This window comes from Canis lupus, chromosome 35 (assembly GCF_011100685.1).
Source record: "Canis lupus familiaris isolate Mischka breed German Shepherd chromosome 35, alternate assembly UU_Cfam_GSD_1.0, whole genome shotgun sequence".
NCBI classification, from domain to species: domain Eukaryota; kingdom Metazoa; phylum Chordata; class Mammalia; order Carnivora; family Canidae; genus Canis; species Canis lupus.
The window spans coordinates 16,707,410-16,723,759 of NC_049256.1; the positions used below are offsets into that span (position 1 = coordinate 16,707,410).

A 16,350-nucleotide genomic window follows, 5' to 3' on the forward strand; every position below is an offset into this window, starting at 1 on the left:
AAGGGGTGCAGAATGGATCTGTAAGCATGCAGGCCTCAGTTCTGCCTGGGTGAAACAAGTGGTTCTGACTCTGCTAGCTCTGCTACCTCTTCCAGAGCACACAGCTTTTGCAGAGCCCACCATCATGGTTTAGCTCTTGTTCTGGATTCCTGATAGCTGGCTTGGTCACAGATGTCCTGAAGTTGAAGTTACAATGGAATCAGAGGGCCCTCCCTCCAACATTTGCAGGTCAAAAGAGCAAGTGTTGATAGGCATAGACTATCTGGTTGCAAGGACTTCCTCTCAGCTCTTTGAAGGAGGGTATTATGCTGAGTGAAATAAGTCCATCAGAGAAGGACAAACATTATATGGTCTCATTCATTTGGGGAATATAAAAAATAGTGAAAGGGAATAAAGGGGAAAGGAGAGAAAATGAGTGGGAAATATCAGTGAGGGTGATAGAATATGAGAGACTCCTAATTCGGAAACGAACCAGGCATAGTGGGAAGGGAGGAGGTGGGGGGGCGGGAATGGGGTAGGTGACAGGCACTGAGGGGGGCATTGATGGGATGAGCACTGGGTATTATGCTATATGCTGGCAAATTGAACTCCAATGGAAAAAAATTGAAAAAAATTAAAATTAAAATAAAAAAAAAGATGCTAAGAATCACAAAGCAGGGGAGAAGGTTGACAGGTTAAGGTATTTTATGGTTTGCTGCTCACTGCGAGGTGATTTTGGAGGGTCTGGTTCTCTCTAACAGTAAGAATGAGAGGGAGAACCATGCTTGGCAGGGGAAGGGTGGAATAAATTTTTCCAGAAGGGGAATGGTCCCTCTTGGGCTTGGAAGTGGGGTAAGGTAGTATGTATGTGGGTATTGAAAGCCAGGCTGGATCAGGCTAGGGATGGTAGTGGGTTGGGAGGGGCTGCTGAAGGAGGAAGGCTTCCCATTAGGAGGTTTGGTTTGATGGCAAGACATCCAGTGCCTTGTACTGACAACTTGAGGATCTTCAAGAGGCCGGTTCAGCTTTGTCCCCGGATGACAACCTGTTACCTGGTCTCCTCGGGAGCTCTCCTGTCTTTGGAACACCTGGCTCAGCCCCTAAGAGACCCAGGGGCATACACTCCCTTTTTGTTCTTTCCTTGCTCCACACTCTAGAAATCCATCACAAACCACTTAAAGAGTATAGCACTTCTCTTTCTTTTTTGCCAACAGGTGGACCTTGAGCGTACCTTCACATTTCGAAACTCAAAGCAGACCTACTCAGGGATTCCCATCATTGTGGCCAACATGGACACCGTGGGGACATTTGAGATGGCAGTGGTGATGTCACAGGTAGGATGGTGGGTACTCTTCCCTCAGCTGCTTACCCTGGAGAGGTTGTCAGGAGCCCAGCCTGGACTTGTTCAGACACAAAGAAGAGGAGCAGATTGAGACATTTGGGATCATCCACTGTGGCCAAGCTATTAGGCTCTGAGTCCGATGGTTGCTGGAGGCACTTCTTTCCCTACCTTTGCAGTCAGAAGATGGATGGAGTCTGGACTTTGAATTCAATGAATGCAGGTCTAGACCTGCAACCATTTCTTCCTTGAAAACACTCACGGTAGTTTTAGAAACCAGAAATACTATAACGTTAGACTAGTGTCATAGTCTAGAAGAGCAACGTTGCCTTTGAAACAAATGCAGAACTGCTTCCTCTGCAGTCTGTTCAGTAACATTTATTACACAATTATGTACAAAACATTTATTGAGCCCTCATGTGCCAAATAGTAGATATACTGTGTGTAATATTATCATAGCCCCTCTGGGCGGGTTCCTTTAACAGAACTGAGGCAGAGAGAGGGGGAGGAAAGGTCAGTTGAACTCTTGAGTTAGAGACAGAGCCAAGATTCAAGCCCAGACTGATTCTAGAGTAAGTGATTTGCCTCCCAATTCACAGTGACAGGTAACAACAGGAGAAGCTCTAGGTCCCTTCTAGCCAATTACCCATCTCATTTCCTATAAAGGGAGTAGCCGGTGTCCTGGCATTGGGAGAAATGAAGGAAAAGCCCTTTGTGGGTGGGACCTTTGTCCCACGCGGCTGTGTCTGAGACACAGTGCACCTTATTCATCCTTGATGTGAAATGTTTGCTTCTGATGTGCACAGAGCTTGTGTGTCTTTTTCCATCAATGATGGCCTGCCAAGTAGAAAGAGAAATCCAATTAGTTGGAAGAGCTTCTCACTGGGCAGCGACTCAAACCTCAGGAGGTACTAGGATTCATTATTAGCCAGTGATTAGAAGGAAGATTTTCAAACAGATTATGAATTCAAAAAATGGAATAGTGGGTGGTCCATCTGAGTCCATGATTAGTAGTATTCTCTTTCAGCCCACAGGACCCACAAAACTTTGGCCTGGAGGCGAATACATTAATCGCTGAAGAAATCTGTTTTTTTTTTTCTCCTTGTCTCGTGCTTGCTCTGCTCATTGATACAGCCATTGCTACAAATGAATTATGTATTAGGGTAAAAGTGGGTGGGATCAGGGAACAATAAGGAAGTATATTGGTTCACATATGGGTGTATTAGTCCATGAATCATGGAGAGCTTGCTGTGCCCTGCCCATTTTCACAGGAAAGACTCCCTGTCATTTGAGACCATGTACGTTGAAAATATAGTAAAATGGTGTCCTTTGAAACCATGCACAGGTACTATGAGTTTCCTGTTTCTAGGATCCACTGAGTTAGTGTGAGTTAATAAAGTCATGGAATTTTAATTTTTTTAAAAAAAGATTTTATTTATTCATGAGAGACACACAGAGAGAGGCAGAGACACAGGCAGAGGGAGAAGCAGGTTCCATGCAGGGAGCCCGATGTGGGACTCAGTCCCAGGACCCCGGGATCATGACCTGAGCCCAAGGCAAGATGCTCAACCACTGAGCCACCCAGGTGCTCCACGTTATGGAATTTTAGAATGGGAAAGTGTAGATGGGGAAATCGACCCAGAGAAGTTAGGAGAGGGGATGGAACCTGAGCTCTCTAGTCAGATTTGAGTTTGCTCTTGGCCTTTGCTCCTCTTTAGCCAAGCAATTGTTAAATTGTTAAGCTCCATTTGTGTACACAAAGCTAGCATTACCCTGCGAAGTTGCCCTGAGAAGGAAAGGAAATGAAATGGTACACAAAGTGCTTGTGCAAAGTGTGGATGTTGGACTGGGTTGGTAGTCCTAGATTTGGGATTAAAATTCGTAGCATTCCCTCCATGAAGAATAGCAACTACGTGTTGGGTTTAGCTTTTAGCAAGATCTGTTCAGACTTGAACCCAAAGGAAAGCTTTCAGGTATAAGTCGAGGTCCTTCTGGGCTGGCTAAGGAGCAGATGGCCCTCGAGCACTCTTAGGGGCCGGGCACCTGCTGTCTGCTGGCCTGGGCCTGACTCAGGCGGTGGGCCAGGACAGGGCTCTGGGAACCCGTCCTTTCCCTCCCTGGCCTCTTGGCAGATCCTCCTGAGTCCTGAATGCAGTGTCGTCTGATCAGATTAGAATGGAAACCACGGTTGTGTGATTTTACCGGCTACACCTTCTTCTGTTTTTTGGCTTTCAGCATATTTAAAGCAAATTAAGCGTGAACTGGCAGGAACACCCCATTCTTTTGTGTTGTCGGGTTACCTCGGCACATTAGAGGAAGTAGAGCGGAGTCAAGTCAAGTCACTTGACTTCTTGTCCTAACAGTGCTGTTTTCTCTCCTAGCACTCCATGTTTACAGCAGTTCATAAGCACTATACCCTGGATGACTGGAAGCTCTTTGCTGCTCATCACCCAGAATGTCTGCAGGTAGGACTACACCCCAGTTATAAATCACATCTCTTGCAGGAGGGGAGAAAGACTTCAGGATAGTCCAAAGGATTTGAATTGGCAGCAGATGGCCATGCAGAGTCCCTAGAGAGATCTGTGGAAAGTCAGTAGTGGGCCTCTGCCCTTCATCGTTGCCAGGGACTTGCCAAGAAAACTTGTGCAGGATCCTATGTTGAAAATATTAAGATTTCTCTAACAGGAATATCTGTTTTTTTTTTTTTCCCTTGAAAAATTTTGTGTTATGTCATGAGGGCCTGTGGAAGACCTGTGTTTCCTGCAAGGGGTGCATTTTGGTCTGAGCAGGCCTTTGATGGAGGAAAAACATCCAATTATAACAAGTTGTTTTGGAGTCGAATAAGCAATATGTCCACTAGGTTGGCTGTAATCAAAAAGACAGATACTAATGAGTGTTGGCGTGGATGTGAAGAAGTTGGAGCCCTTCCGCATTGCTGGTGGGAATGTAAAATAGTGCAGCTGCTTTAAAGCTCAGTTTGGCAGTTACTCAGAAAGTCAGACAGCAGAGTTACCATTTGCAAACCCAGCAATACCATTTCTAGGTGTAGACCTCACAGACAGAAAAATACGTGTCCACACAGAAACATGTACACAAATGGCATTATTATAAAGGCAGAAAGGTAGAAACAACCCAAGTGTTCATGAACTGATGAATGAATAAAGAAAATCTGGTATGTCCACAGAATGGAATACTACTCAACTGTAAAAAGGGGTAAAGTCCTCTGATTCATGCTACAACTTGAAGACATTTTTGCTCGGTGACAAAGCCAGACATGAAAATGTTTCTGCTTATGTGAAATGTCAAAAAATAGGCCAACCTACAGAGACAAAGGAGATGAGAGATTGGCTAAGGCTGGGGAGGGTGGGAGTTTGAGGGTACAGGCCAAAGCGTGTGGGAGTGACAAATGTTTTAAAATTGTGGTGGAGGTTGCACAATGCAGAATAGACCGAAAGCTACCGAATTGTGCACTCTAAATGGGTGGATTTTGTGGAATGTACTGATAGTTCACTAAAGCTGTTACTAAAAAAAAAAAAAAAGGCAGTTTGAAAATAACAAAAACTTTTATTATGCAGCACACCTGACTTGCCACCTGGCACATTTGCGTGGTTCTGAGCCAGCGCCACCAGAGAGGTTTTCTTTGCGTTGGAGATGCTCTCCTCTGTGATCAGATTGTGTCTGGAAAGTGACTTCATATTATACTGCTTTTGAGGTTTTACTGGCCCCTTTGTCTCCTTGGCTGTGCCGAATGTACATTTTGATTAGTGAGAAGGTGGTTTTGGAGATACAGTAATTCTGGCTCAGTACCAAGTCCTGCATTTTTTCCATATCATGTTTGAATGAATATTAATTGCTTCACCTTTTTTCCTTCCCGTAAGAAGCTTGGAGAGTGATGATTTTTTGCAGGGGAGGGGAGCGGGCCATACCTCTGACTGCTGTACGGGAGCTTTTGGCAATGTGTTGTTAATTAGAACCTTGTCCTTCATTACCGCGCGCGATCATTTGACTTACTGCTCTGCCTCTGACCAAATTAAAGGCTAATTAAAAAGAGGAAAATGTCAAAAACTTGGTAACATTGAGAGAAATGAACCAACCTTGAGTTCCACTTGCCAAACTTTAACAGAAAAGGGAGGGAAAATAGGAAAGGTGACAAAGCTCTAGTGGGAGGGATGGATTGGGCCAGCACTGGGCAGACTGGCAGCGGGAGGCGTGAAAACTGGTGTAAACACAGAAAACTGGAATAAACATGTATCAAGTTACCAGGCTGTTTACATTCAGCATCTGTGTTGTCAATACATTGTTGCAATTTTAGGGGCATCACAAAGGATATTCAGATATGTCCCCCCAACTTGTGGCTCCTGGCTTAGAGAAGTGACATAAAATACAAATATTCTTTTTTTTTTTTTAATTTAAGATTTTATTTATTTATTCATGAGAGACACAGAGAGAGAGACAGACACAGGCAGAGGGAGAAGCAGGCTTCCTGTGGGGAGCCCGATGTGGGACTCGATCCCAGGACCCCGGGATCACAACCTGAGCCAAAGGCAGACGCTCAACTACTGAGCCACTCAGATGCCCCTAAAATATATTCTTATAAGAGGTGAGATGGTGACCCTGAGCACAACCCCAAGATTTAGTTACACTAAGGCATAAATTACTAAAAACAAATCTTCCAAAGTGCAGATTTTCACAGAAGCCGAGGGGCGGGTTGGAGAGCCTTGGTGCTGTGGTGGTTGGGGAAGAGGGTATTGCTGAGGGGGCTGTGGTGGCTTCAGATGTAAACACAGACAGGTGCAGCTGGGAAAGATCATTTTAGGCTCGTCCGTTCTTGGACCTTTTGGACATTTTGCCCTTTTGATAGGAGCCCTGAGTGTTGCAGTTTTTTTGTGTAGGTTATGATTTGCATGTTGTCACCGTATTGTATTGAGAGCAAAAACACAGATAGAAAGGAGTTTTATCAGAGGAGTTTGAAACATCCTCCACTCCCTCCTGGTCCCCACGTGAGCTGCTCGGGTGACCCACAGCTCTGGTGGGAGGAAGCTTGTGTCAGCTGGCTGCCCCTCATTCTTCTGTCTCCCATCTTTTCCAAGAAGAGCAGAATTCGAACCAGCAGCTCCATGGTTCAGAGTTCCACACAGCTCGAGGAAATTGAGGAAAAGCCAAGGACTAGGTTTCCTGAATAATTAAACATCTGATCACTGGCCAGATTCTGTGGCCGAGAGTGGATCTCCTTTTTACCTCCGCTGTTGTGTGTTTCTTGAGCGGACCCACTGCAGGTGTATTATTTGGTCCACATAGACCTCAGAGACTCACTGCACTCTCAGAACAGCAGAATGGGTGGAGGCAGGGTCTGACTTTTGGATGCTACTCCCTCCTCACATCTGGTGCCTCTTGGTTTATTTTGGTACAGCACGTAGCCGTGAGTTCGGGCAGTGGGAAGAGCGATCTGGAAAAGATGAGTGGCATCTTGGAAGCGGTGCCGCAGGTCAAGTTTATTTGCCTGGATGTGGCCAACGGGTACTCAGAACATTTTGTGGAGTTCGTGAAGCTGGTGCGTGCCAAATTTCCAGAACATACCATCATGGTAGGTATAGTGGAACACCCTCTAGGTGGGGGGAAAGCAGAAAGAGGGCTGTTCAGCGTGTTGGGGGAGCTTCTTACTGAGATGAGTTGCGAATCATTACAAAAAGAAGAGGCAGAGGCTATGAAAGTATGCGGACTGGCTCTCCATAAAAACTAAAGTCCAGATGAGCATCACAGGGTGTTGGCTTTTTATATCTACCCACCAGCATCAGATGTTTCTTAGCATGGGATACCTTTGAACAAAGGTCTATGTCACCCCTTACTAAAGAGTTTATGTTTAAAAAAATGAAAATAGCGCAGTTGGGTTTGAGTGTAACCATTTGGGGTCATCTGTAGCCCTCTCCTAACTTGCCAGTAGAAAACTGTCTTGTAACAGGTGAAATACCCCATGTGAACAGGAGTCCAAGTGGCCCACTATTATTTGCAAATCAGCTGTGGAGTATTGTTTTGTCAAGACCTTTATTCTTGATTTTGCCTGCCTTTTGTGTATCTTCCTAATTACGAACACCTTCACTGGTCAGAAAGTTTATTTGCTGTTGCCAGGAAAGGCGGACTTACAGACAAAGGGACTAGAAGCTCTTGGGTTAAATGTGGGTTTTCAGAAAGTCTGCATTGTTATTATATGTCTCTCTACTGGTCTTAGTTAATGTGACAATTATGGACCGTCCACTAGATAATTAACCTGTGTCTCCGCTTTTGATAATTTTGCATTTTTTTTCTCCTTGAATTTCATCATCACAAGGAAGTTGGGACACAGGAATTCCTTTTATTAGTGGAGTTAAATCTTTCGTTAAGGATTCACAAGGATTTTTAAGATAAGTATTTTTATGCTTTTCAGTCCTATGAGAAGAAAGGATTAAGAGTTGTCCCAAGGTCAACCAGCTGTATGGTATGAGAAATCGGGTGGGAGATCAAAAAAATCCTTTTATCCTCCAGAGTAGTGCTGCAGTGTCATTTTTTTTTAAACTATTTATTTATTTATTCATGAGAATACACAGAGAGGAGAGAGGGAGGGAGAGGCAGAGACACAGGCAGAGGGAGAAGCAGGCTCCATGCAGGGAGCCCGACATGGGACTCAATCCCGGGTCTCCAGGATCACACCCCAGGATGAAAGCGGGGCTAAACCGCTGGGCCACCGGGGCTGCCCACTGCAGTGTCATTTTAAAAAAGATTTTATTTATTTATTTGACAGAGAGAGAGAGAATGCACTAACTGGGGGAGGGATAAAGGGAGAGGGAGAAGTGGACTCTTCACTGAGCAGGGGGCCACCTGGGGCTCAATCCCAGGACCCTGAGATCATGACCTGAGCCGAAGGCAGATAGATGCCTGACCGACTGAGCCACCCAGGTGTCCTATGTCATTGTAGTTTTTGATAACAGTAATACTGCTTTTTGAGTACCCCCAGGCTTCAGGAGGTTCACATCTGTTCTTTCTCTTCCACATAGTGTTTCTCTAAAGAACAGGAATTTTCCTGAATTTATCACAGATGAGGAATCTTGAGTCTAATCTGGTCTTACACTTTGGAGTGTTCACAAGGTCATATCAATACCGAACAACGAATCGAGGATTTGAAGCCAGGCGGTGCATATCTAGCACCTAGCATCCGGAGGCTCTTCTGCCCCCAGTCACCTGTAACTTTTTCTCACGCGGGAAGGAACAGAGAGCTGGACTCCCAGAAGAGCAGAAGCCCCCGCCCAGGCCCTTCGCTGGGACCTGGTACCCCTAACCAGTATTTGGTATTGAACATAAATTCTGTGAAACACTGAGTGGCACTAGAAAGAGCATGAAAAATGTTGTGTTGACCAGGAGAGGACTCCTTTATTTATTCCTTGTGGAGAGAAGGAGATAAAGCAGGCCCAGGATTGCTGTTGGTGGGTCTCCTTATCTGAGTTAATATGGTCTAGATCTTCCAGATCTTTCTAGTTCACCTCATGTGTTAATTGTGCTGGGGATAGAAGTGACTACTGATAAACTTAGAAGTTGTATTTTACCTCCACTGGCATTTAGGGGGTATAAGGGTTCATTCTGAAGGGTTAGGAATCAGAAATGACATGGGTTTAGTAAGGCCATTCAGTGGTTCCCCTTTTTTTCCTCTGGTAATTCTTGCATTAAATTGTGAAATAGAGCGTACGTACAGACAAGTGCTTGGAACATGGGTATTTAAAAGATAGCACTTTCCAGTGCCCCTACACTCAGAAGCTCCTATTCCCACAAAAGACAAAGCCCCACCTTGACTTTAGCCATCATTTTTTTTTCCTCTCGGTGTCTTTGGTTTCACCACTGCTCATGCCTTCTTAACGGTATTTAACCGTGCCTGCTTTTGGACCTTTTATAAGTGGTAACCCTGCTGTGTTCTCCTGTCATGTTTTGACCAGTAGCATATTGAGATGCAGCCACACTTTAGGTAAGCTATGTAGTAGGTATTCCATTGTTCCTAGAACAAATCTTTATTTTTTTTAAGACTTTTAAAAAAAATTTTATGTATGTATGTATATGTTTATTTATTTAGAGAGTGTGAGTAGGGGGAGAGAGAGAGGGCGAATGTCAAGCAGACTCCCTGCTGAGCTCGGAACCCAACTCGGGGCTGCATCCCACGACCTTGAGGTGATGACCTGAGACCAAATCAAGAGTCAGATGCCCAACCAACTGCGCCACTCAGGTGCCCCAGGAACAAGTCTTTAATACTGTTGCCCACCTGCCCCCACCTGTCCCTTCCCCTTGTTCTACTTTGTCGCTGGTTGTGACACCGTTAGAATCGCTAAGTTAGTGCCTCTGAAGTTGGTGTGTGACCACATGATCCCAGTCACACTGAGCAAGTCACATAACCTCATTTCCCTCACCTATGAAAAGGGGGTCAAGGATGATAATAATGGCTGGAGAATTTGGTGGGTCGGGGAGGCACGGGGATCAGATGGTGTGATGTGTGCACAGCGCAGTTTTCACAAACAATTGTCTGTTGGTTGTGCGTACCGTTGAGGACAGATGCCCGAAGCACTGATGAGAGATGGAAGGGCTGATGGAGAAGAAGAATGGAAAATGGGATGGGAGAGTATTCATTTTTGTTTTAAGAAGTTGGAGAAAACAGGTACTCCTTCTCTCAAAAGAATACGTGATTGCAGAAATCAGTGAGAGTTCCAGAACTTTCTATCATATACTCCCAACACTTGCCTGTGAGTTTCAGCTCACAGCTGGCCCTGCGGAGAGCTGAGGCAAGTTGCCCGTTGTGGAACCCAGAGAACTCAGTGGCGTTTCACCCCTCAGGGATGCAGACCAGGGAGCGGGGCAGTGCAGGAGGGAGGTAGGCTGGTAGTATGGGGGAAAGAGCGTTGTCACCAATGCAGACCCTGGGAGTTGCCATGGGGATGAGGTTGGGAGGGAGAGATTGGCGCAGAGTTCCCACGGCCCTCTGGGCAGCCGCCACCAGCAAGTGCCTCTTTAGCATCTGCTGGTTGGCTCTGGGATGTGTTTTCATTGTTCTGTTGGTTTCCCCAGCAGTGAACGGGGACTCTGGCGAGCTAAGTACGTTATTCCCGAGGCGTTCTTTGCTTGCACTGACCCCTGAAATCTGGGATTCATTTTGGAAACCTTCAGTATTCTTAAAACCCTTGGTTTGGGGAAGTGTAATTTCTCTTATGGCTTATGGATGCATTACCATTTGTCCAATGTTTTGGAACCAAAAGATATATAATATGGATGCTGAGTGTCATCATGATCGCTCCAGGACAGTGAAGGAGAGGGGTGCTCACAAATGGTCTTGGTTGGGGCACCTGGGTGGCTCAGTCAGTTAAGCATCTGCCTTTGGCTCAGGTCATGACCCCAGGGTCCTGGGATGGAGCCCCTAGTGCGGCTCCCTATTTAGTGGGGAGCCTGCTTCTCCCTCTCCCTCTGCCTTCCACTCCTCCTGCTTGTGCTCTCTTGCTCTCTCTCTCTGTCAAATAAATAAATAAAATATTAAAAAAGAAAGAAAGAAAAGAAAAGAAATGGTCTTGGTTGAGTCTGGAGGTTCCGGGCGTCTACGGCAGGAGTAAGATCTGGTTGTTCCCTGGATTCCCGTGCACACCCCATTTCCTTGCCTTTCACCCAAGGCACACTTTGCCACATGCAAGGAGGGAAGAAGCAGCGAGTTTTAGGAAACTTTGGCAGAAAAGGGTCCTGCTGGCTGGTAGGACAGTGTAGTAGATCCTAGAGCCATTTGCCTGGTGGCTTTCAGAGAGGAAGAAGAATAACCTGTTACTGTAGGAAAAGGCACTAGCATGGGTGAGGCACTTCTAATGATCTCAAATCTTTGAGCACGGCTGGTAGCACCTACTTTGATTGACGCGAAACTCATTTTAGGGAGCTCAGGGAACTTTCTGAGAATCGCACCACCAATAAGTGGGCTTGGGGTTCGGAGCCAGATCACCTGCCCCCAGGGCCTGTGATCTTCCAGTTATACCGCACTGCAGCCGGCAGCCGTGCCAACTTGTTGGGACATAGACGTCCCTATACAGCGTCTGAGAAACTGTTTTGTGCTAGTGGCTCTTTGTGACTTGGTCCTGGGGAAGTAGGTCTGTAACACCCCAACCGTTCAGAGTAGACTAGAGGCCCAGCTCCACACCCCTGGGAAATGCCACCTTAACCAGTGTGGACTGGTCCTCAGGTAGCCATGGGCACAGCCTCAGCATTTCTGTGCGTGGCCAGTGGCTCAGTCACCTGCACTCAGGATCAGACACGTTTCAGAGCCACAGGGGCCACCTTCTCCTGCTCTATCCCTCTTCCCAAGGAGGTGGACACTCTGTAGAATTGCTTGCAGGTGGGCAGCCTCACCTGTGGAGTGTGGAGCCAGCCTCGCTGAAGTCCAAGGGAGTGGTTAGCCGGACAGCGCCCTTTAGGCTGAGTTGCCTGGATTTCCTGATTTTACCCTCTTTCTGGAACTAGTGTGAACTGGAACTTGGCAGAAGCTATGAAGGGCCTCAGATCCAGGTGATGTTTATCTTTGGGAGTTCCGTAGTAAACTTAGTTTAATGCACCATAAAAGATGGGCATTACCTTGATAGCTTCTCTTGCTTCCTGCTTCCACAGGCAGGTGTAGGGACATTTCTGTGTGCCTAGGAGAAGGTACTAGCAACAGCATATCAGCACTGTATGTCAGGAGTTGGCAAACTGCTCCACAGGCCAGATGCAACCTGTTGCTGTTTGCCAGCCTCTGCCTTATATCATCCTATAGAAAGGATTTTTCTTGTTAGGGGTCCTCAGCAGAGCCAATAAAAGGTGGGTAGAGAAGTTACTGTGTAATAGGTACTGAATTTCAGTTAGGGATGTTGCAAAGTTTTAGAGACAGATGGTGGTGGTGACTGCACAGCATTGTCTGCTTAAAAATCGCTAAAAACAGTAAGTTTTATGTTCCTTGTATTTGACCACAATGAAGTCAAAAAAAAAAAAAAAGAGGGGGAGCAGAAGAGCAATATTATAGAAACCATTCTTCTAAAGTGGAGGGACCTAACATTTCACTGAGCACAAAACTGAGAGCTGGGCTCTGTACTAGGAATTGAATAGAACTTTCTTTGTAAACCTTATCGTGACAACACGAGTGGGTGTGGCTGGTCCCAGGTCATAACAGGAGAAATGGAGACGCAGGGTTCTTTCCTAGTTGCCTGGTACGTGAAGATCTGCCAGTAGACCCCAGGTCTTTCTGAACTTAACTGTGACTTAGATGTCTGGGTCTAAAGGAAAGCTGGAAAAATTGGGGCAAAATGGTCTTGGTTTTGGTTTTGGCCCAGAGGACCCCTTTAGTCGTGTTGCTTTTTATATTCTTTTCCCTGGGCCTCCACTCTTCTCCTTGACTTTGGAGGGGCAGTGGTTGCCAGCAGAGCATAGGAGCTAGAGAAGTGTCGGGGTGGGGGTATGGTTCCTTGGGACCCACCTCCTTGGAGAGTCCAGAGCTTGTGCTTTGTCACAAATGCCTGGGCAATGAGCATGTACTACAGGTGCGCCACGTTCTGGCCGTGCTATCTGCGCCACACAGGAGGTGTTTCAGGCCCAGATAGGCTGGATCCTCCCTAATCGCCCTGGCTGGCTCCATACCCCAGCATCACCCTCACAGCACCCCAAATCGCCCCAGGCACTGCTTCCTAGAACAAATCCGGCCTGGGCCTGATCATGTCCTGCTGTCCTTCTCATGTTTGATTTTTGCCTTTCTCTTCCCCTCCCTAGTTTTGCCTTCCTCTGGCTTCCCCTTTGATGAGGCCGCTCTTTTGCTCCTACAAATGGAAACTCACCCATCCTGCCTTTTTCTTCAGCATTCTTGTTGAGTTGTCATCATGCTGGAAGTGTTTCTTGGTCACTCTGGGTTTTCCCATACAGCAGCTTCTCTGCAGTGACTGCCTTTCAACCCCAGTTAAAGAGCCACACAGGTGGCCGAGGGGGGACGTGGACACCTGTGCAAGCCTCCGGCCACCAGGACAGGGTCACCTTCCTCCTGCTTTTTTTTTTTTTGAAAGATTTTATTTATTCATGAGAGACACAGAGAGAGAGAGAGAGAGAGAGAGGCAGAGGCACAGGCAGAGGGAGAAGCAGGCTCCATGCAGGGAGCCCGATGTGGGACTCGATCCCGGGTCTCCAGGATCACACCCCGGGCCAAAGGCAGCGCTAAACCGCTGAGCCACCGGGGCTGCCCTTCCTCTTGCTTTTAAACTTACTTTGAATCTACGTGGTTGGCCCTGATACATCCATCACGAACTGACTCGGATTCATTTATCTTGAATAAAGTGTAGGCCCTTTAGAACAAAATGATTTGTTGGCAGCACCAGAACAGGGTGCTATGTGGGGAGCTCAGAGTAACTTCCTCTGAATCATGTATGTATATGTGTATGTATGTATGTATTTTCATTTTTAGAATTGATTTTTATTTTATTTTTAAAATTTAAAAAAGGCTTTCTTCTTTAGTAAGATCATCAGCGAGGAAGAATTGAGAGCTTGGAGTCTTGTTTCTCAGGTTCCTATTCTTTCTCGGCTACAAAGTTTATGTTGGTCCTTGTGCTAAAACAAAATAAAACTCAAAACTCAGCCATGAGTTTAGTTATAAAAGTCATGTAGTTCCTGGGGCACCTGGGTGGCCCAGTCGGTTAAGCATCCAACTCTTGGTTTTGGTTCAGGTCATGACGTCAGGGTCCTGGGATCGAGTCTTGGCATCGGGCTCCATGCTCAGTCAGGAATCTGTTTGGGATTCTTTCTCCCTCTCCCTCTCCCCCTCCCGCTTGTGCTCTCTCACTCGCTCTCTCTCTCTCTCAAATAAATAAATCTTTAAAAAAATAAAAAGTAATGAAGTTCCTACTGTAAAATCCAGAAAATTTTAAAGAAGAAAATTAAGTAAAAGTTGTGTAATTCTTTCATTTATACATAATTTGTTAGCTTCTTGGTGTATGTTTTCACATAGACATATACTTGGGGTTTTTTTTTTTCATTGTTGTTTTTACTTTATTTATTTAAAAAATTTTTTTTTAATTTTATTTATTTGTTCCTGAGAGACACAGAGAGAGAAGCAGAGACACAGGCAGAAGGAGAAGCAGGCTCCATGCAGGGAACCCAGTGTGGGACTCGATCCCTGGACCCCGGGATCACGCCCTGAGCTGAAGGCAGATGCTTAACTGCTGAGCCACTCAGGTGTCCCACATCATTGTTGTTTTTAACAAAATTGAGATCCTGCTGTTTTCTTTTTTTTTTTTTTTAAGATTTTATTTATTTATTCATGAGAGAGAGAGAGAGAGAGAGAGAGGCAGGGACACAGGCGGAGGGAGAAGCAGGCTCCATGCAGGGAGCCCGACATGGGACTCGATCCTGGGACTCCAGGATCATGCCCTGGGCCAAAGGCAGCACTAAACCGCTGAGCCACCCAGGCTGCCCATCTTATTGTTTTCTTCTCCTTTCCCTAACATGATACTGAAAGCGATTAAGCAGTCCAATCTTAAAAACCTCATGTAGCTGAAAAACATCAGATTGTTGAACATTACCATTTTGGGTAATACATTTGCAGTTTTGTGCTGTTAGAAAGAATATACATTCTTGTAGTTAAATCTTTGAGCTCAGCTACGATTATTCCCTCTGGAGAGGATCCTGGAAGTACACTTACTAGATGAGAGAATATGCGTATTTTTGCATTTGCTCTGTATGGACAAATTGCTTTCTAGGAAAACTTGTACTACAGGAGACCTTGCACGGGCAGAGAAAAATAGTGTCTTCTTCCTCTTTGGTATTAAGTGATTGTAGTCCTTGATAATTTAAGTGAAAAGTACTACCTCAGTGATCTCTGATTTTATTTTATTTTATTTTATTTTATTTTATTTTATTTTATTTTATTTTATTTTATTTTATTTTATTTTTTTGATCTCTGATTTTAAATGTGATGATTAGTGAGGGTGAACACTTTCCCTGTGTTCATTGTCTACTTTAATTCTATTTTTAGTTTGTTCACATCCTTTGGCAGTTAATCTGAGGTGTTAACATTTCTTTTGCAGATTTGGGAGAGCTTTTATATTAGTAACCTTTGTCATAATTGCAGGATTTTTCTCTGCCACGTTTTCTCTGACTTTTGTTGATTGTATGAGTGTGTGTGTGTGTGTGTGTGTGTACACATCTTTTTTTCCACTTTTATGGTAATTACAAATCTTCAGGGTAGTCTAAATATGGGGGGAGGCACAACTTTTGTTATTTATTTTTATTTATTTAAATTTAATACAATTTTTAAGCTTTAATATAGCATATCATTAGTTTCAGAGAGAGAATTCAGTGATTCCTCAGTGAGAGCACAACCTTTCATTTAACTCTTGAATCCGCGTGAAGCTAGTTTTGGGGAAAAGTATGAATGAGAATTTATTTCTTTATTTTTATTTTTTAAACGATTTTCTTTGTTTATTCATGAGAGACACACAGAGAGAGGCAGAGACATAGGCAGAAGGAGAAGCAGGTTCCCCACAGGGACCCCGATGTGGGAATCATTCCCAGGACCCTGGCCCTGAGCCGAAGGCAGATGTTCAACCACTGAGCCACCCAGGTGCCCCTGAATGAGAATTTATATCTTGTTTCTGAAGATCCTTTTCCCCAGCTCTGTTGAAACCTTGTTCTCCTCTTCATCAGCATGTGATGCTGCTCTCATCATGCATGATATTCTCAATAAACTGGTCCTTTTCCTAAACTGTCTAGCATGTTTCCATTTTCCATTGGCTGTTGAATTAGAGTAGCTTTGAGCCGTCCTCATCAATCTTTTTAAGATACTTTCATATAGAGTTAAAAGTCACTTTGTCAAGTTAAAATAGGAAAATACCCACCCAAGACCCATCCTCACCAAGCCCAGGAATGAACTCAATGAAAGGACACTGGGGCTTCAATGCAAGAAAAAAAAAAAAAGGATGCATTTCCCAAATTTAGACTTCGTACCGTTGTGAGAATTCAGTCAGGCATCTTACGAGGTACCC

At 45.1% G+C, this 16,350-nt stretch overlaps 1 protein-coding gene across 1 annotated transcript in view; it reads left to right on the forward strand.

Moving 5' to 3' along the window:
- GMPR (guanosine monophosphate reductase) overlaps positions 1-16,350 on the forward strand; it is a 50,054-nt gene that overhangs the window by 7,904 nt on the left and 25,800 nt on the right. Inside the window, exons 2-4 of the mRNA XM_038584227.1 lie at positions 1,194-1,313; positions 3,700-3,783; positions 6,729-6,902. Coding sequence (XP_038440155.1) covers positions 1,194-1,313; positions 3,700-3,783; positions 6,729-6,902 — 378 coding nt within the window. The remainder of the gene's footprint in view (positions 1-1,193; positions 1,314-3,699; positions 3,784-6,728; positions 6,903-16,350) is intronic.